Source organism: Acromyrmex echinatior, chromosome 3 (assembly GCF_024713525.1).
Source record: "Acromyrmex echinatior isolate Ae372 chromosome 3, ASM2471352v2, whole genome shotgun sequence".
NCBI classification, from domain to species: domain Eukaryota; kingdom Metazoa; phylum Arthropoda; class Insecta; order Hymenoptera; family Formicidae; genus Acromyrmex; species Acromyrmex echinatior.
In genome coordinates, this window is record NC_141854.1 from 12317360 (window position 1) to 12339338 (window position 21979).

Genomic DNA, 21979 nt, shown 5'->3' on the forward strand with positions numbered 1-21979 from the left:
CAGCAACACTTAAGCGTTCTATATAATTATTTTGGCCTAATAAAATTATTTTTAGATATGTATCTAACTAAATTTTTAGATATTTCAGCAAAATCGTTTTCTCCATATGAAAAGATAAAGTTGATTTAGGTGTGTCATACTAAATGTAGCCTTTATAAAACGGATACTATGACATTCCAGGATTAATATTTATATGTATTTAATATACAATATATTATACATCTCAAAATGTCATGTGAAAATAGCCCAAAAATAAAAAATCAAATTTTCAGATCAATTCAAAATATGGCAAACAATATTACTCATTACTATTTTTGATATTTTTATAATTGCAGTTAATATCTTTTTATATGAAGGATTTCTAAGTATAAATAAAAAAACGGACACTTGTATGAAGTTTGTGTAATTTTCCATTCTTATGCATTTTAGATTTGTATTCTATATATGTATATTTATGATTTAACTATTTTTGCTGTCTTATTTATGTTTATATATAATATTTATATAGCCTGAATTTAGCAACGCTAAAATCGAATTAATATGAGCTGATTATTCTCAAAGTGTTGTAACTTGGAAACACAGTTAAGTAGGATGCAAGTAGAAATTAATGCAATGTACCTACTTTAGTAAGGAAGATATTCCAAACTTATCTTATTCCACTCCCCAAAATCAACTCGTCCATGAAATTTATGACAAGTGCTATGCTGCGTGCGAAACTGCGATTTTGCAGGTATAGTAACTTACAATTTAGAACGTCGGATCGCTCCACAGTTTTATTCATACTATTGCTCGTTATTTTACGCGATACGTATTCATATAAAAAAGTAACATGTAGATTTTTCAACGATACCATTGTGTATCATTTTTGACCTTTTTTTTTTACCTGTTAACAGAGATGGTGCGGTTATCGACCCCGTCCGTTACTTGTCCATTTGCGATGCTAACAGTCTCGTACTGTCACGGACAACGGTTGCTGGCGAATTGCCAAGTTGCATTCATTAATAATATGGTGATTATATACTGTAAGTTTTTGCCGAATCGGGATTTACTGAATTTAACAAGTTACACTCTTAATTGTTTAACAAATCAGTGATGTGGGAATGCACTGCTTCTTCTGTAATTTTATAAAAAAATAACGGGATAAAAATTTTGATGAATCGTCTGTTTACATACTTGATGAAAAATGGATTAGAGATAACGTATTTCCAGGATACACTAATTTCAATATATATTATACATATATTTCAGAGACGAATTTCCTTTTCGCGATTCGCAAAAATGTAATATCGAGTTAAATTAGGTTGAGCAAACAACGTTTGTTTATTCAAACGTTGTTTGTTCAACTCGCGCTGTAATATGATATGTAATGACAAAATGTAACTTGTAGATTGACTTTCTAAAATGTCTGCAAGTTTGGTAGATGTATGCCAAATGGACACATCGGTCATTATATTCTTTCCTCATATACAATATTTTGTCAAATTTATCAAATTTTAAAAATTAAAATCTCTGTATACAACCTGTACTTAATAAAATATATATATATATTTTAAAATTAAATTACATTAAAATAATATTTTAGAAAAACAACTGCGATACAGCGTAATTATTTTATTCACATTTATACATTAAAAATAAATTATGATATGTGAAAATATAATTAAAACAGTCATAATTGAAAATTTATTTATAGATAGACATCGGAAATGAAGTGATAGCTTTATAAACCCTAGTTCTCTGTATTTTACATTTTTTTATTACAAATTGATAGCTTCGTAATGAAGTTGGAGGCGCTAACTGGGCAAAACAACATTTTTTAAATATTCTCCGCGTAATGTGAAATTATTATCTGTTTAATAAGACCGATGCAATTTACACAACGATCCAATTTCTATAACCCTCTCTATTCTCCGCCCAGTTCCCAGGAAAGGGAATAAATCGGTCGGTGTTCGCGCGGAATACTAGCCGGGTACTGTATACCCATGCATCTCCCATAATCGCGGGACTTCGTGACTTCGATCGCGACAACTATGCCCGACGTGTCCGTCGTGTATTCGCACGTGCCGAACCAACCCCAACCGGTACCTATGAATAACGCACTACGCTCGCCGCTACTGCAAACGCCAAAATCTCGTTCGCTTGTGTATTTTGTGCGCGGTAATGTATCGCGGTCGGATCGATGTTTAAATTACATCCGGTGTAGGGCACGACGTAAATTACAGTCTGCGATGCTTGTAAAATATCTGAACGTTTCGTGGCGAGGTTTGCGTGCCCGATAATTTCACCAGCTTCCGACGATAATCGACGACTGCGATTGAAACTGCTGTCGCAGTCGGTTCGAAAATAGCTGGATCTTCCGAAGATATATTTCAACATTTTTATTGAGTAATGCATTGTTCAAATTAATATCTGCAAGCTCAGCGCAAAGTGCAGCGACACATTTTCTATGAATCAATATTGCTATAGAAGTATTATGTATTATACTATTGTATTAATAATATTACAATATAAAGTATTATTATGTATTAATTTTCTTTCTTTCATTTTATTAATATAATGATTGATATGAACATATAATACTTCATTTAAAAAAACAAAAGAAATATAGAATTGATTTGTTTGATAATTTTAATAATCGGTTTCTTGTTATAATCTATTTATTATCTTTCCTCTTTTAAGCATTCTTAAAAACTTATTTAAGGTATTGTTCCAAATATCGTTATTATTAAATACAAAATGATATATTTTATAGAAATGAATAAAAAAAGGAGCAAACTATTTATATGTTGATTTCTAAAAACTTAAAGTAGCTAAAGATTTTAATATCAAAGATAAGACATTTGTTCAAGTCGATAAAAATATTTAGATGTTTAAGGAATTTATTTAAGATGTTTTCATCAAAATAGTGAAACGCATAATGTGGTAAATCAAGTTAGTTCACAATCATATATTGAAAGCCACAGCATATTAATAAATTATCTCTTTGGTATAAATACATACATACATTATCTAATTATGTATTAATCATTTAATTATCATTATATTAGTATTGATTTATACATTATAATATATTATAATATAAATATTTATTATGTGTCTGTACTTGTTTACATTAGTATTTATTCTTGAATCGTACAAGTTTTTGTAAAAACAATTTTGCATTTATAACGACAATTGTAGATTCATTTGTGAAATAATTAAAAGAGTGATAGCCTTCAAAAAAAGTAATTTTTCACTCATGACATCCAACTGAATCAATTTTCTAGTTGTTGTACCAATTAATCCTGTCAATCTTTCAAAGTTCCCTTTGTTCCACACCATTTTTCATTGCGAGGAATCGATTCGCGTAGAGATATGCTATAGCAAGAGTTTTGGGAAGCTATCAAGAGGTAGAGTTCCCACTCTGTGGGAAAGGCGTCGTGTCGCCGAAATTACGTATTCACAAAGCGCGACGCAGACATGTAAGAGCGCGCGGACCTCGTGGCCGATGCAAATTGGGCGGAAATATTTCAGCGGTGAAATATTTAAGTCGCCTTACGCGTCGCCGCGGTGGCTCTTATCATAGTATCGGAGTTCGCGCGTGACATGAGATTTATTACGCTCGTTACATTGCCATTTCGAGCACGTCTGCGGTCGAGTACGTTACGCTTTACACGACAGTGACCGTAATGCAGGTTGATCCGTGTCTTCTCTCTTATGCATTCTCTTTTACCTAATTTAGAATAAATTGTACTTTACTACAGATATTAAAATCGCAGGTAATATATAGTGTTCTCAAGAATTTTCATGAATAAATTTCAAGAATATAAATGTATAAGAAAAAAAAAATTATTACGCAATTGATATTAAGTATTTTAATTTGACAATGTTTCGATTAGTGTGCATTAATTATAAGAATATTTTTTATCGAGAATTAAGAATATAGATTAACGTTTTGCGTGTAATGCGGATGGAATTATATGTTGTTAATTACTTTTAAGGAATTAGCAAGTTTCTCGGTATCGAAAATTAAAAAGAGATTCGACTAATAATAGTCAGACGGTTTCGATGAAACTACCAACTCGAAATTTATCAAAGAATCCATCTCGTTAGGAAGGAACAGCCGTGAATTTGGGGCATCCTTGCGCGCGCAGATGGTACATAAGGCGTGAGTGCATATGCTTTTATCTCACCGCCGCATCCCACGGTCGATGCTGTGCTGCTTTCCATAATGAACGCGGCGCGTCAGTCTGCGAGTTCGCAGATGCATTCTTTCTCCGGGTGTAGCATGGAACAAGTTCTCCATGTTGCATTTTTCAGACGGATTTTTATGCCGAATTCTGAGAAGCGCGATTCGCGGCGTTCTCAATTTATTCGGATTAAGCGCAATTCAAGATGCATTCGCACGTCGCTCGATTCTCTGTGTGACTAACATAATTTATTTTACATTGCTTCGCGAGCGTTGCTTGTAGAATATTACGTCCCGAATACTGAATTTTTATAAAATATCTTTATATAAAGTACAACTTCTTTAACTAATCAATTATTTTATGTCTCTACTAAAATAACTCTTTCATAAAAACCTATTTCTAGTTCTCATATTTTTATAAAATTCAACAACTTATGAAGCACCTAACAATAAATTCATAAGAACTTAGAAATAATTGAAAAAATGAAATATAACATTATAATATAGTTTTCACTGCGTTTAATTCAAATTTTATATGTTATACATTTGTTACATTTGTACGGTTTATCTATAATTTTTTTTTGCATATGTGTTCAATAAAAAATTTTTAAATGTTCCGACACTCTTACATTAGATTCTTATACGTGTGTAAAGAATACTGCACACTTATTACTGACTTTTTATATGTGTAAGATCTACGTAAGGTATAGTAGTTATTCATAGCGTGACTAACAAACTGCTTGCGAATGTATACTCCTGAATAATAAAATCAAAAGAAGGAACATCTATTCAGCTCGTATGACTTTTCTAAATAGCTCAAACGAGTAGCGCACACGACAAAATCTTTCTAACATTATTTTTACTGCATGTAAAACGTTTATATTTCAAGTTTTTAATTTGTTATATATCCGCTCATTCGCGCTTTACAATTTTTTTATGTATGCATCCAATTAAAAGTTTTTAAACGTGCTACACTTTTGAATTGGATTCATACCCGTATAAGGAGCCTCTTGCTCTATTATTAAGTTCTTATGATAAGATCTATATAAAGTAAGTTATTTGTAGTAGCGCAACTAACATACTATTTGCAAACATATTCCTTATAATAAGATCTCAGAGGAAAAAATATCCATATCTATACGTTCCGGAGCTCGTATAATTGAGCCATCTAGATCAAATAATAATATATCTTTCTAACATAATAATTATTGTGACTCAAATATTCATATTTCAAATTTTTTAATTTATTATGTACAACTTTAATTTAATTTATAATTATACGATTCAATTCATAATTTTTATACGCGCACATTTAAAATCAAAAGTTTTTAAATATACTATATGTACTATGCTTTCACATTCAGTTCTTACGCGCGTAAAGAGCCTTGTTCTCTCATTGAGTTCTTACGCGCGTAAGATCTATGTAAAGTAATAGTTACCTGTGGTAATGCGACTAACGAACCACTTGCGGACATACTCCTTGTAATAAGATCTCAAAAGGAAGAACATTCGTCTGTGTTCTAAGCTCGTATGATTTTTCTAGCCAGCTAGACCGAACAGTGCACGAAAATCTTCCTTTTGCTCCTTTTCTCCTCAAGATGTTTTCTACCTACATAAAGTTCCTCTCGCTCTCATTGTAGAATAAATCCCAATTCATTCCAATGTAGGATTACATTCAGACGCTGTAAAGCGCTTAATGTATTTATGAAAATACCGCATTTTAAATTACAAGGGTAAAAGGGGAGCCTAAATGTGCCCTATAGTTTTATAAAAGAGAGATTTTCTGTTATAAACAGATTGTTATTCTTCCATTGTAAGATTTTCTTTCCCATAGGTTTTTTTCTTTTCCACAGTTTTTCTTTTTCGTTTTTTTTTCTTTTCCATAGTAAAAATTTCACACACACACACACACACACACACACACACACACACACACACACACACACACACACACACACACAAATATAAAAACTTAAGAAAATTTTATTATCTTAAATAAAGTAAACTAGCACAATTCAATTGAAGAATTATTATTTAGAGGAAAATATTTAAATGCGAATCAATTTTTTTGCTAAGATGACGTATATAATTATAAATTTATTGAAATCTATTGTAAATGATATTCTATAGTTATATGTATGTGACTATATATCAAATGTATATGAATGCATTCTATATATATGTATATATATATAATGTTGCGATATACTATTATGATATTGTACAATTGACGAATAAGTTACGTATTAAATCATGCTATTATGACTATCAATCAAATTTTGATACAGTCGATTACCATAACATATTATAATAGTTGATGGCAAAATTTACATATATAGAATATACAATTGGCGTTAATCCCGAGTGTGAGAAACCGCTCCAATTTAAATTTTACATTATATTCTAACCGCTTATTGATGATTTTTTAATGCTTTTTAGACGATAAATGTGTAATCAATTGACGCCTCTCCAATTCGTACAGCGTCGTTTCATTATGCGATTATAATTTGTTAATTACAAGTATCAGAAGAAAAAAAATTTGATTTCTCTTTCGAATATTGCAAATTGTAATTTAATAAAATTAGTACTAGATCTACATCATGCTCTCAGTTATTTTATCATAGTAGATTTCAATTTTCTACTATTTCCTTCGGATATATCCATCTTCTAATAACATCTCATGATATCTGTACCTATTTCTTACTACCATGCTATATTAATACTTATGCTTCTGATATAGAACATATACTAAATTTTAATTTTTTATTGATCTCAATTATTTATTTTAATATTTTTATTAGATATTATCATTAAAATATATTATAACACAATTATATTATATATAATTATATTATATAATTATGTTATATATTAAAACACAATTAAAATATAGCTTTTTGTACGCAGACTAAGCTTTAAATTAATCTTTAAAAAATAAATTTTTAATTAACGTTGTGTGTCAGAGATTAAGTGATTATTTACCATGTATTTAAAAAAAAATTTAATTAATTTAAATTTTGTAATATGTAGACATAATAAGAGTAAAAATTTTTGCATAATTACATTCATGATATAGGAATTTAGCATTCTATTGTTCAATATTTAAAATTTTGTTCGTATTTTCCTTATGATGTGAAATATAAAGAACATATATATTTTTCAGAATAAAATGAATAAAAATAGGTAGTTGTGATTTATGAGTCGAAAGATTAACTAGCACGATTAAATTCAAATAGAAGAAATTAAAATTTTCTTCAATATCTCTGTCATATAATTCTTATCGCATCTTCTGCGCACCAAAAGTTTAAGTTTCGTTAACTTTCCAGAAATATGTTAATAAAATCAGTGACTGTCGATTATCATTTTTTATTTCTAACTACAAATCTAAAAAGCAACAATTATTTTAAAAGTTTAACTCTAACAAGAGAAAAATAAAATTTTTGGTTTTTTCCAGCCATTATTTTGTATTTCAACGTTTGTACACAATATTATACGTATCAGTGGAAAACACAAAATTTTTACGAAATATAATGTTAACTACATTATTCATAAAAAGTTATTTTTGGAATAAAATATGTAACCATAAAAAAAGAAAACATGATACGCGTAATTGTTACAATAATTGTTAATAATAATTGTTACAGTAATTGTTAATTTTTTATTTTAAAATAAATTTTAATTTTATGCCGTATTATTATCACATTGAATATGTGTGTAGAGTAACATAGCAATCTCGACACCGTTGCTAATATTTGAATGTGTTATATTATATTGTGAGATTGCGAATTCTAGTATTATTTATAATGTAACGATGAAAAGGGAATACACGTATCAGAAATAAAATTATCTAGGTACTAACGCGAATTTTCTCTTGCATTGTCAGTATTATAGTTAATTGTACTCGGTGGTGCTTCAAACGAATTTCTATTAAATTTCGCTTACCATGTACGTACACAAAATCTAGGGCGATCGCCACATCGGGCTTTTTGTTCGCTGCGCAATGTTGTTCCGCTGAAATTTCGTTGGCTCGATTTCATTTCGTGTGCAGCTTATCGTGCACAGTAATAATAAATAAAACTACTACTTACGCTGTATAATAATTCTCATTGAAAAAATTAATATCGAAGATATTTTTGACAGCAGTTTCGATCAACCAATAAATTAATTAATCATTAAATCAAACAATTAAGGGAAAAGCCTATAAACGGTTGCGGCTAAGTCTTAATATCTAATAACATTTTTATATACTACATTTTACATACATTTTTTCAGTTCTTTAAACTGCGCATCGCTCATTGTCGGATTTGTAACACAAATTACAAACTGAATAATTCCATAAATTTCTCTCAAATTGTTTGTTGTCTTTCTATTTTTTCTTGTATAGAATAGTTACTAAGTACGTTAAAAGATTTTACCTAAAGATTGATTCCTCAAACAAATTTTAAGATGAAAACTTCATATAACCGTATGTCCGAAATGGCTTAGATTCAAAGACACAGAGTAAAATTGAAAATTTTGTTTTTTCCAAAAATTTCGAAAACTACTCGAATTATTTTGATGAAACTTTGTATATGTTTAAAATTTAATCAAAATAACTCGAATGGTTTCCAAATTTTTGGAAAAAACACAAAATTTTTCCTTCAACTTTGATGACATTATATTTTTGAAGTTAAGTCGTTTCGGACATATGGTTATGAAGTTTTTATCTTGAATTTTTTAAAAAATCCGCCTTAAAATTCTTTAGAATATTTAGTAGCCACTCTGTATACATTAATTATTGCGATTAATATTATCACATGCCGCAATGGTTGAATTAGGATGACACCTGGAATTTAGAAGATTCGAATTCAAATCCCACTTGAGGTAATATTTTTCGCAATAAGTTATTTTTTTACAGATATTAAGTTGCTATTAGCATTATCATCTAAATTAATGTTCAATTTGATTTATGAAATTATTATTTCAGTTTATGATTGCGTTGCAAAATCAACAATTTTATATAATTTTAAATTTTGAATTCACTTCAAAATATCGATTTTTACTTGTGTATATAAATTAAATATTTAATATAGGTTGATATAAGTGACTATTGATTGTACACTAATTGTAAAAATGAAGAAAATAATTGAACGAGATAGAAAAATCATGTTTTATAAATCAAAACATGAATTAAATACTTGTGTCTGCAACGTAAGCATGAATTTCTGTCGAAGACAATGATACTCAAGAAATATTCTTTTATCCGTTTTTCGAACCCTATTTGCGATAAATGCACTTTGCATTTTCTGCAATGCTTCTTTTCTCCGCACATCACCTCCTACTCGACAGCAAAGTTTTCGAAATGCATTAGGAGAGAGAAGTGAGCGAGAAATCGGCGCTCTTAATTCTTCTATAATATAATTCTCCTTAATGCATTCGTAAATAATGCATTCTCGGGTGCATCGTCGCGTTCAAAGTATGTCATCTCGGTTCAGTTCACCGACGTATTTCAAATGTCACCGTCGACATTAAAATTGCCTCCAGAATAGCGTAATGGTAGCGAATTGTGAAGGTGAGACGTCGATTACGAACGGTGAAACTTGCGGCAACAAGCAGCTTAGTCCGCCGCGAACAACAGATAATCCCCAAACGTTCTTGCCTCCCTCTTCCTCCCTCTCGATTACGTTCGTTCTCTTCTCGAACATGAAACGAGATTACGTCTGACGTGCTAGATGCAACGGAGTTATTCACTTCCGACGTAATACAACCGCTTTATTCGACGGTACCATATTCCACGTCCGCGCTTCGCCGTGTACGATATTGCGTCTACATTTCTTGACGATCGCCTTTCCTCCGTCTTCGGTCCATACCTTCAATAAAGCGCATCGTTCCGTGCGCCCGCTACTCCAGAAATAATGCTCGCAATATACTGCGAATGAGTTTCGTTGAAGAGTGATCCTGTCAAGATAATTTCACAGAGAATCTGCGTAAGTGATTCTGATAAGATACCGAATTTCTTAGATCTTGATTCAGAGATGATAGCCCATTTTAATTTGGATTGCAATAATTTAGATCATCTAACAATTGCAAAAAGTTGCTGGTAATGGAAGACAATCGATTTAATGCATAATGAAACATAGAAATATTAAACTCTAATAATTAACTTGTCATTAAGTATTCATTTTTCTGTGCAACAAGAAAAATTAATTTTTTAACTTTTTTTTTTAGTTAAAGAATTAATCTTTTTTTTTTCTATTTATGATACATCAATTGTTGCACAATGAATTGCAGGAATTCTAGATTTTGAAAGAAGTTAAGAGCAGCCAGCGTACATCGCGTGATTGAGTTGATTAGTCGGAACTTGCGGGCTTGATCGTTATCACGTATCAGCCCCGACGAGTGGAACGCTCATCATCGTGTCAGAGACGAATGTTCGAGAATGCAATCCATTCACCACCTCACATGCTTTCCACTGTAGTAGATGAGAAAAGGCAGCGGAAACGAAAGGAAAGATGCGGTCGGCGTTACGAACGATTGCTAAACGAGCACAAAGAAACTCTGCGAAAGAGGAAACGGAAGTAAATAGCTAATCGGCGAGATACGAAAGATGGGAAAAAGAATGCAATCGGCTTTCAATCGCGTGGATGTACGTGGTTTCGTTGAATGACTGGTAATCCAACCCCAGAAATAAACGTTCATTCGGAGTGCATCACGCTGGCTGGGCGAATTCTTGACTCGTCTGTAGCGCCTAAAGGGCGAACAGTGAAAGCGAGAGAGGAAGAGAAGCGGTATAGCTATACATTGTTGCTGGAGGAGAGTGCGCGTTCAGTCATTGAATGCCGCACGAGCAGAATCAAGTGGGCACTTACCGACGATTGTTTAGATCAGGAATAGCTTGTGCATTGAGTAAGATGACAGTCGTTTTAGGATAAAGTAAGAAGCTGTGATATTGCGTCCTTTGTTTGAATTACGTAAAAAGATGATATAAGATATAAACATATAAAAACTTAATCAAAAAAGAATAATCTATTATCTTGCTTCTGTGCTTATTACACATTATACATGTCTTCGTGCAAAACTACGTCATAAGAGATAATTTTTATCTCTTTTCACAATTTTTAATTTTTAATTTCTAATTTTTACATAATTGTTCTTAATAATTAGTATACATAGTATAATATATTCATACATGAAACATAAAATGTTCAAGTACTAATTCAATTTAATTGTTAAAAGTTTCATTGTAAGTTAATAATATGTCTAATGTTGTACATTAAATATTTGATTAAAAATGAATTATCTTAAATTTTTTTCTGGATAGAAAATAAACTTTCTTACGTCTATCAAATAATATTTTTATTAAAAATTAAAATTTTATCATTTAAATTGATTTAAATCCAAAATACTTAATTTTTTCATCAAATTAAAACTTTTTTTATATTCGTGACTTAATAATATCTAAGAAAAGATGCAGTTAAATTAAAACGAATGTTAAATGTTTCATTTAAGGTTCCGTATAACTTTTTTTAAGTCCTGATGGCGGTGCCAGCATTGACGAGACAAAGAGGCACAGTAAAGCTTAATGAGCAAAGGCTCGATTAGGAAACAGTATAAATTGAATTCCAACAGCAACATAGCGGCTGATTCAACTGATCCATCCACACCGGCTGCTGGTTCGACGACTATAACAGCATAGAAGCCGGTCCATTATCGGCCACGAGGAAGATCGTTAAATCATTGCTGTGGTAATGGCAATTGCGCCCCTCGCGGTTCATTAACACCAACATATCGCCCACTATATCATCATAACGTCGATTAGCTTGAGAACGGAATGACCAATGCTATTTCATCATTTCAAGTTCAGAAGTAAACAGTATGTAGATATATATTCTCTTTCAGTATACAGAATAATTTTATTTATAGAAAATTTTTCGATTAGAATATAATCATGATTATATAGAGAAGCTGCATCAATGATTATGTACTTATAATATCCAACAATAGGCACATAATCACTAATCAGTAGTGAGATCCTTGATAATTAATTGATAATTAAGGATTCATTTGCTGAGAAGTAATCATTGTATAAATGTTATATATTTATTTATATATGTATACATATAATATGTAACAACATTTAAATGATTTTATTTACTTATTTATTGAAATTACAAATAAAGAATATATAGTTTTTCTCTCTCTTTCTCTAATTAAAATTTTGTTATTAAGAGAACGATAATTTTATATGAATTTGTAAAATGTTTATGTGTGTGTGTGTGCTTCTGATGGCTTACCAAGGATTCTTTCATTTTGCTAGAATAGAAGAAAATAGCACGCTAGAAGGAACAGTCTACGTCCGTGCAGGAATGCGAATCGAAATACCTGACAATTCGATTTCGATACGGACAATACGAACTGTCTGAAAGTTCAAAGCGAGATTGGATAGATTCGTCTTCGCGTTTGACTGTAATAATTAAAGCATCTCGTCCAGAGACATTTCAAATGCGAAAATGATAGAGCAACTTTTAATGTAGCATTATTTTCATAGAAAACTATTAAAAGTGTTTCTTATGTGTGTATTGTATACTGAAGTAATGTCGCTTTATCAACATAATTTTTACTGATGAGGGATTTAGTATATTTATAAAATACAAAAAAAGGTTAAAAGTTATATTATTTAGACCATATTTTGCAATTTTTATCACAAAATTGCAGTGACAATAATTGTTCAACAAAAATAAATGAAGAAGGCGGAGAGTACCATATTCGATCAAGGCGAATCTTAGTGTCTAATAATATACGTATATGTGTGTTTTACAATTTCCAGTTCAAACTGTGCACTGATTATTTATCGCTCTTGAAACACAAGGTCTGTCTTTTATTCCTGCTCTCTTTGAACACAATAAGTTAAAATTAAATAAATATTTGTTTCATTTCAATTTATTGCACCGTGTGCACCAGTTCAGAAGTACAGAAATAATAAACAGACCTACAGTCTTAGACTAAAATTGGAGTATGTAATATCACAAATTAAATTGACAAGCAATTTAATATTATTGATGTTAAGCGTCTTTAAAGCAATAAATAAATAATTTATTGAAAAATATTATCTCAGTCTAGATTTTCCAAATTCCATGAACATCTTAGCAATTCGATCACCAATTCAAGGCATATGATGATATTAATTACAATAATACATGTAGGAAGAACGTTATTTTTCAGGCGCCGTAAATAAATGAAATTGATAATAATTATTTCTATTAATTATTTCAAATAAAATAGTAATTGGTTTTTTTTCTATGTTCTAAAGATAATCCATATAAAAATAATATTTTTCATTTAAATAAATGTTTATTTTATGTTATATAATGCAATTATAATATTCCAATAATTTAAAAAATTTAATTAATAAATAAGTTATGGTTTACGTAAAAGTAATTGACGTAATTTTCTTGCAGTTGATACTTTTTATAAATAAGAATTGCTTCTTTTTATTTTATCATCTGAAATAATATGCATTTTGCGACAGTAATTTGTTGCCATTTTGCGGAAAATCACGGTGCGAAGAGTATTAGTTATCTCCACAGTTCAACCAATGCGAATCAAAGAGACTCACTGGTTGTGCTCCTTTTTATTTCATTTTTCTACTCCTTGCAATCGCCTTCGGTTCCTTTGAACTACGCATAAGATGGTACCGGAAAGTAAAATATTTCCGTCGTTGGGTTGACTGAATGAGGCTGTCGCTCGTTTGACGGAATCGACGCCAACGTTCACCTACCTCCGCTGTCTTTTTTGGATTTTCCTTTTCCTTCGTCGAGTACTCTAATCAGGACGCCGCTGCTCTCCTAGTGAATTTTGCATTTTCGCCGTTGGAAATGGCAGGACTCCGCCGAGGAAAGAACTCGGGCGAGAGAAAACCAACCCTGCTCTAACACCGTGAAATAACTGACGACGTAAGCTACTTCCCTCCGGTTTACTAGACTCACAATGGAAATCTGAGACTGAGAAAACCTGATGTTTATCACTTTCACAATGCGAAAACTTATTAAATGTTCCTCCTCTCTCTTTATGTTTTCAATCTCTCTTGTATGTACACATCTTGTTGTGTAAACAACGGATTTTATAAATTAAGAAATTAAACTCTAGAACAAATTTTAATAAACATTTTAATAAAAAACGTGCGTCTTTTTCAATCATCGTTGTACTAGTTTAGACTTCAAATTGCGTTTAGATAATTATTTTAAATCAAAAAAAAAAAAAAAGTTCTGAATGTTTGTATAGTAAATTGATTTCTTACACGTAGATAAAAAATTTTTCTAGAAATTCCTTTCATTATTTTTTTATTGGAGTATATTAGAATATTATTTTTATTTCCTTACGTAACATTTATATATTTGTTTATAACAATCTTACATTCAAACATTTTACCAAATATATACGTAAACCAGATATATCACGAAATCTATTAAAGCAAAAACATGTGCCAGATTTATATGAATAGATGTGTTAATTAAAATTGTTATAGTGATTATAAGTTTATCAGAATATTTTAAAGTACTATTATAGAATAGCAATATTGAAGTTGGTGATTTTATCAAATCAAAGCTTGATGATGCGACACACACGCGACAAATAGATTCTGAAGATTCTAATTGAAATTCTTACTCTGACGAGAGAGAGAGAGAGAGAGAGAGAGACAGAGAGAGAGAGAGAGAGAGAGAGAGAGAGAGAGAGAGAAAGCAAGAGGAAAGAGCAAATAGCTTTAGGTATGCAGTGGCTTTTAAATTGTGTCCTCTGTGCCATTGCTGAAAGCCCTTTGATCGAGAATGTCAAAGTCAACCTACGCGACCGTAAATTATTATCTAGTCATTAATATTTCACGAAATCCGTAAAGAACTTCAGGAAATCCATCACGTAGAAATAATTCTATCTATTGATTATGTTTCATTTTCTATGAATCTCTAAAAATTGTTAAACGCTAGGTTTCTAATACAGTCAATAAAATTTTAATGCCACATTTAGTATAATATTTACGTAGAAATCATCCTTTTGTAGATACATCTACATTACATTAGATATATATTTAAGATACAAATAAAGTGCAATTGTTTTCTGATGTGTACGTCAAAAGAAAATTTCATTTTCGCTAGCTTTTATACTTTTCTTTGCGACATGCTTGTGCGTTTTGTTCGCCCGCAGCGACGGATTTATTGACTTTCTCACGAATGTTCTCTCGTTTGAAGCGTAAAACGCTTCGTAGTCGCGGATATTTATTTTCTGTTTATTTTCGTGAACCCTTTCGAAAATAAAAGAAAACTCGGTGATGGGCGATGAGCAAGATTTCACCACATCCTATACAGAGAATAAACAAAACGTTTTCGAGAATAGAGAACAAATCTAGCGGCAAATATTGAGAGGATGTGAAACGAGTAAAAAAGAAAGAGCGTAGTGTCGCAAGGTGCAGGTGTTCGCGAATGACAAATATTGAAAAAGCGAAAGAGTTGCAAGAATTCATGAAACAACAAGCAAAGAGACGGATAGACAGATAGACTGAGAGAGAGAGAGAGAAAGAGAGAGAGAGGGGGGAGGGAGAAGAAGAGAGACAGGGAAGATGGAAAAAAGGAGAGGAAACGAAGAGAAAGAGCGAGAACTCTCGTTAACCCAAAAAGCCCGAGAGCTATACAATCTCGCGACCGGAGCTTTCAGCCGCACCCCCTTCACGAAACTTCGCGCTTATTAAGAGAAATTCAAAAAGTTTTAGTTCTTTTGCGTTAAGTTCAGAACTACCGCACTGTGGGTATAGCACCCGATGCATACAGATACAACTGAATGTAACAGCAAATGCACCTTGGTCGCGAAAGCGATCTTCTGTACTATATCGTGATGAAAATGTGAAACCAATATAATCTTTCAGCTGAAAATTACTTGAGTTTCTCAATGGTTTCAATTACATTTTTAATTAATTAACAAGAAAAGAAAACTTCAAACTTCTAAAATACAGCTTTATAATTTTCTGAAATACAATTTTATGATATTGTGATATATATTTATTGTATCTTTTACTTCTACTAAAAATATAATATTTTTCTAGACTTTGATATTTCTTTTTTTTTTACTCCTCTAATTATAATTACATAAAATGTAACATAAAATGCGAAATCGATATAATCTTTTGACTGAATGTAAAAACTAATCAATAATCTTAATCATATTCTTTTTTTCTAAATTTTGTAAATAAATTAAAATAAGAAAAAAGAAATCCTAAAAAACGCCTACAATATAGTATTACTAATAAATAATTTTTTAATAGTACGTTCTTTTTCTATTAAAAATTTTATGTTTTTCTAGACTTCATTCATTTTTTTCGCTACTCCAATTATAATTACAATGCAATGTAAAATGAGAAGCACGAAATGTTGAAATTACCTTGATTAGAGCGACAACCGTTAATCCCACAATCTAAAAGGGCCATGTTTGCTCGTCGATGAAGGTAGAGGTAAAACAGCTATGAGAGGCAAGAAATCCGTGAAGAGAAAGGTCACGAAGGCAGATTTTGCGCGATGAGTACCAGCTTTAATGAGGCTATTATTCTGGCTAAAGTTTGTGTATACGTACCTTGGACAAAGTAGTGGGATGAGGATAGAGGTTGACGAGGCAGCTCTGCCGTCTAAGCCGATAGTCCCAACGTGTCTCCAAATGCGGAATTTCCATGGTGTCGCAAATGCTCTGCACATGAGATGCCGTATGTGCGCTCTGCGGTCCAAAAATCGCTGCCACGCCGCCTCGCAGTAGATGGCACACTGTAACAAACGTCAAGGTATAAATGCGATCAGTAAGAATTGTTGTTAAAATGCGAAAATATAGAATTTCTTATATCAAAAAATATATCATCGGCATTCTATTTTTAGTCATCCAAGTCATTTAGCAATTTTCTCAATAAAAGGACAAAAAAAGCTATATAAATAGCGAAACATAATTATTTCCGATAAGATTATATATAATATTTTTCCATATATAACTTTCATCTCCTATTTTCAAATTTATTTATTCGAACAAATGTGACAAATATGCATTCATTTTTGTAAATCTTATATTTTATGTTTTACAGTATCATTGTGTTTACTGCATAAAGCAGACAGATTTTTTTAGCAAAGTGTAAATATAAATATATTGACATTTATCTGTGTAGGTATTAGAATAATTCGTTTTGTAACTCATCCTACGACCATAAATATGAAACGCACAGTGTCAGTTTGTCTGCGCAAGTTGAAATTGGGAGGTGGCACATGGATCGATTAATTAGTCAGCTCGCTTCTATTATGATAATGTATATGTAGATGCGAGCGTAATAGCAGATATGCGAGCAAGATAAGCATGACGTGAACGCCAGGGGCCGTGTACTGTAATGTTAAGCTGAACGAAACGGAATGACCTGTCCCATCATAATATATCGATCATGTCACCATTAACTAATGTGATTAAGGTCGTTTCGCACATCGACAACGTACCGTCCGTATCATATGGAACCTATTATCGATTAATCACCGTAACTCAGGTAAACTTAGTAGCGTAACACCGCGTGCAGCTTGTCGGACGATCTCGCGATCTCACGAGCTCTCCATTCGCCAGTTGTGATAAACGACTTGGTATTAGCGAAACGTTCTGAGCCACGATCTCGCAATCCGCCGGGATCTTGCACTGGCTCGATGCATAAACCCCTGTCAATCTCTCCCATTCACTCCCAATTTCATTTAGCGAATAAATGTTTTTATTACCTATGACATGGTTTCGTTCAGATTGATCAAATGCCATTTCAATACAATGCCCTTCTCTTCTTTTCCGATGACAATGACGATAAATCACCATGCCAAACATCTATCGAATATCGCGAGTTTCTTGTTTCTCTCGAGCTAGCATATCAAATTCGTTTCCATTCTTTTATATATACATAATCTTTATAGTATAAAAAGAACAGCATTGCTGTTTTGCAGGAAATCCGCGTTCTCAAGTTGCATTTCCTTCAATTACAACATCGCAGTTATCCAATTTCGTCATCGTCGATTCTAGCTCATCTTGGTTTATCCAAAGTATCTCAGATCAGAGTAGACGATCGTGGATAAGTCATAATAAGAATTTTTTGCTCGTGCAACTCCTCTCTCGATAAGCGCAAGCGGGTAAACTTTAGAAGAAAATTGTCTCGGCGCTCCGCCGAGTACTTGGCGGAAGATTGCTTTGGAACTCGTTTATGATACCTTTCATTAATAAAAAAAGAATAAAAACAAAACAAATATCTACAAAACAAATATCAATAAAATATATTTTTTGACCATTATCGTCGTTTCTACAGATCGTCGTATACGTGAAAGTTGCTTAAAAGGTCTCATCTAACGACGAACATCGTTACGATAGTGATACGATTGTGCCTTCGTTAAATCGACATTTTTCTTGTAGCTGCCATTTACTTTTACTCATACTGATAATTAAATTCTGTGATGTGAGTACAAACCATTCTAACGAACTGACATTAATTTTTCTCGTCTTTCTCTCCTCTGATTTGAACCGCGAGATAATTATTCCTTTTCTCCAACATATACGACGAAAGAAAAAGAAGACCACGCTTTAAAAGTATAATCGGTTCATAATCAAGCATGTCATTGCTACTAATAATTATATTTTTTACATAACTGAGAATAGTATTTTATTTAAAAGAATCTTTTTCTCCAATATATCTCATTAATTATCGGTTATACCTAAAAATTGTACTATTTTTTTCATAAGATTTTTATAATTATTTATTATATATATGTGTATATATGAAAAAGGAACCAAAAATGCATTTAATAATAATAATTTATTGTAATTTGTAAATCGATATAAAGTAATGTAATGTGAGATATAAAATAATATTAAAAATAATATAAAAAATAATACATTTCATTAGAACTTAATAAGTTTAGAATCAATTTGTAATAAAAATTTGCAGTATTATTATTCTCATTATTAACATATAATTCTTTTTAATTTTTAACATTAAATACTTTTTTCTACAATATTTTTAATGATAGTAAATTATATAATGAAATATCTATTCTTTTAGGAAAGAGGCTTAATATTATAGAGATAACATATAAAATTCAAAGATAACAAAACTCATTGTTAGCAACGTTAAATAGTAACTAATAAAGTTTTCAGAGTTTGTATAATAAACAATTTAAAACTTACTAAACAGAATATAAATTTCCATTTCCTGTAAACAAACTTTAAGTTCAAAGATAATTCGATCTTCTTATTAATGTTTCACTAAGCCAGAATCATCTCCAAATCTGAGAAAGAATTTGGAACTGAGAGAAACTCACGCGCCTTCCGGCGAATATATATTAATAGCACCGACTTTTCTGAAAATTTGATTAAATCGCTTTGAAAAAGAGCAACATCTGAATCGCAATTGAGCATACAAGCACCAGTAAGTCACCAGGCCAGCTTTAATTCAGAATTACCTTTTGATTATTTATTCCAAGCGAAAACCATCTAATGTCTCTTACAGGCTGGCTCCACTCTGACGAAAAGATCGTGTTAGAGAAGGAATGAGAGAGAGAGGGGGGGAGGGGGAGAGAGAAAGAGAGAGAGAACTTGGGGATGGTTGCGCATCTCTCGGTTTTTTTCCCCTCGTATTTCAAATCCGTATACCTTACCGCAGTCAGAATCTCTATAATCGGTGGACAAAGTCGGTTTCTACGGATATAGGAACCTCAAAGTAATACCCGGACAGCGCTGGCGGCGTTTTAAGGTTGAAATATGATATGCGCTATATTGAAATTCCGAATGCAATTTCGTCGGGTGGCCTCGGGGCGCTTCGCGAACAACCATATACATCGGTACGTATATCGAGAACTCCGGTTTTTTTCTCTTTTTCTTTTTTTTTTCCTCCAGTTGGTCACAGCACGCTTGAGGTCTCGACAATCTCTTTCTCGAGGTGGGCCCAGAATCAATTCGAGCTACATTGTTGCCCACGAGCAATACGCGCGTTCGTCTTTTGATCGCTTTGAGATGCAGGTTGTGCGATGGAAATGAATTGAGAGAACTTTGCATATCGATCGTGCTGTCAATTCAACAAAATAAACGTAAACAGGTATTGGAAAACTGAATCATACTATACAAGCATATATAGATTCATAATTAATTTATAATGATTTATAGCAAAATTTAATTGTTAAAGGTGAAATTTTAATTAAGCATATAAACTTCATTACTTTTCCAAGCTATTTTTCTCGAGATGTATAGATTTATTCTATTATTTTTGTATAATCATCCTTTTGCATCACATATTTCGAATCTATATTTAAGATCTAACGTCGTATATAATTTGAGAATAAATGACAACATAAATTTATAATAATAACAGAATTAAATTAATATAATAATTTAAATTGTGTTATAATAAGTTTATTAGCGAATGTAACTTACTTAAATTACGACATTTTTTAAATTTTCTTTCTGATATATGTTTTTTGTGTCTTAGATTTTTAATGTTTAAAAAACTAATTTTTTTTAATGCTTAAAAAACTAATTTTTTATGTACGTTCTGTTTTTATGTATGTTTAAAATTCTATCACACAATATGCATTCGGAGAAAACAAGTTCATCAAAAACAAAATTTAAAATTTTTTTCAGTTTTTTCAATTTAAATATGATTACAAATTGTAATAAAATTATCAAAAAGTGAAGAGATAAAATGTAAATTGAAGCGTGTTTTTGTTTTTTTCCCCGTATATATTTAAATTTTATTTCTGTATCATAAAATACATCATATTATCGTTTAAGTGGATGTTTTTGACTCTCAAAAATGTTGTTCAGAAAATATTATAATTTTACAATATGTGTGCATGTAAATAATAATATATAGCATAAAATATAATATAAAATGTTTTTTATAAAACTTTATATTTTATATCATTAATTTTCTTTCTCAAGCCAATCCACAATTAATTAGAAATGGAAAATCATAATAAATGATTAATAGAGTAATATTATAAGTACTAGAAAAATATATACGGTTAATTTGTATTTTAATGTTTTTAAAAACATTTTATTTTGGTCAACAAAACGTAAAATTTTATACATTATTTGTTTATTAACTTGCACTGTTGCATACAATTACTAATAGTTATTTAAAAAATAAAACAAGAACCAAAAAAAGTATAACGATAGTTTTCTTCATTTTAGAACGTACACAATACTGAAAGTCTAGGGTTACTTTTTATGTTATATTACTGTATTCACATTATTACATTTTTATCGTATATTTACGCATTGCTAGAGATAATATTGCGTCGCATTGCAATCATTCCTGACAAAGTTGCTGACCATTCTTCGGTAACATGGATTTCCATCTTCGGTTCTTGTCAGACGTTAGAGTGTGTAGTACAGTGTTTACTTCTATGCTCTATAAGCATCTTAGACACAACTCGTGCTCTCACTGGCAGGCAGCTGGATACATATTGTAAGTGCAATGGAGTTGACATGGCATCCAGTTGCTTTGGTTGTATCATTGTGTCCTGGCTTTGTGCACAGATAGGATTATCACTCGGTAATATATCAAAGCCAGTTGGTGAGCGACCCCGGCACCGAGTAATATCTAATCCTGCGATTCTCTCTTCCTCCCTTCTCGGGTCCTTCTATACGAACCTTGATCGTGCCTGTTCATTGTCGACTGTAATTTCATCCTTCACCTCCAAACCACTAACTGGTGTCGTGATAATGACACTTTATATGTATTAATGACATTTTATTTCCTTTTTATTAAAGCGATAGAAACGTATATAAAATTGTATC

General features: G+C 31.4%; 1 protein-coding gene across 7 annotated transcripts in view; it reads right to left on the reverse strand.

Moving 5' to 3' along the window:
• Positions 1-21979, reverse strand: part of KaiR1D (Kainate-type ionotropic glutamate receptor subunit 1D) — a 429757-nt gene that overhangs the window by 76963 nt on the left and 330815 nt on the right. For all 7 annotated transcript variants that reach the window (XM_087404686.1, XM_087404682.1, XM_087404685.1 and 4 more), the window contains one exon: positions 16763-16947. In XM_087404686.1, coding sequence (XP_087260812.1) covers positions 16763-16947 — 185 coding nt within the window. The remainder of the gene's footprint in view (positions 1-16762; positions 16948-21979) is intronic.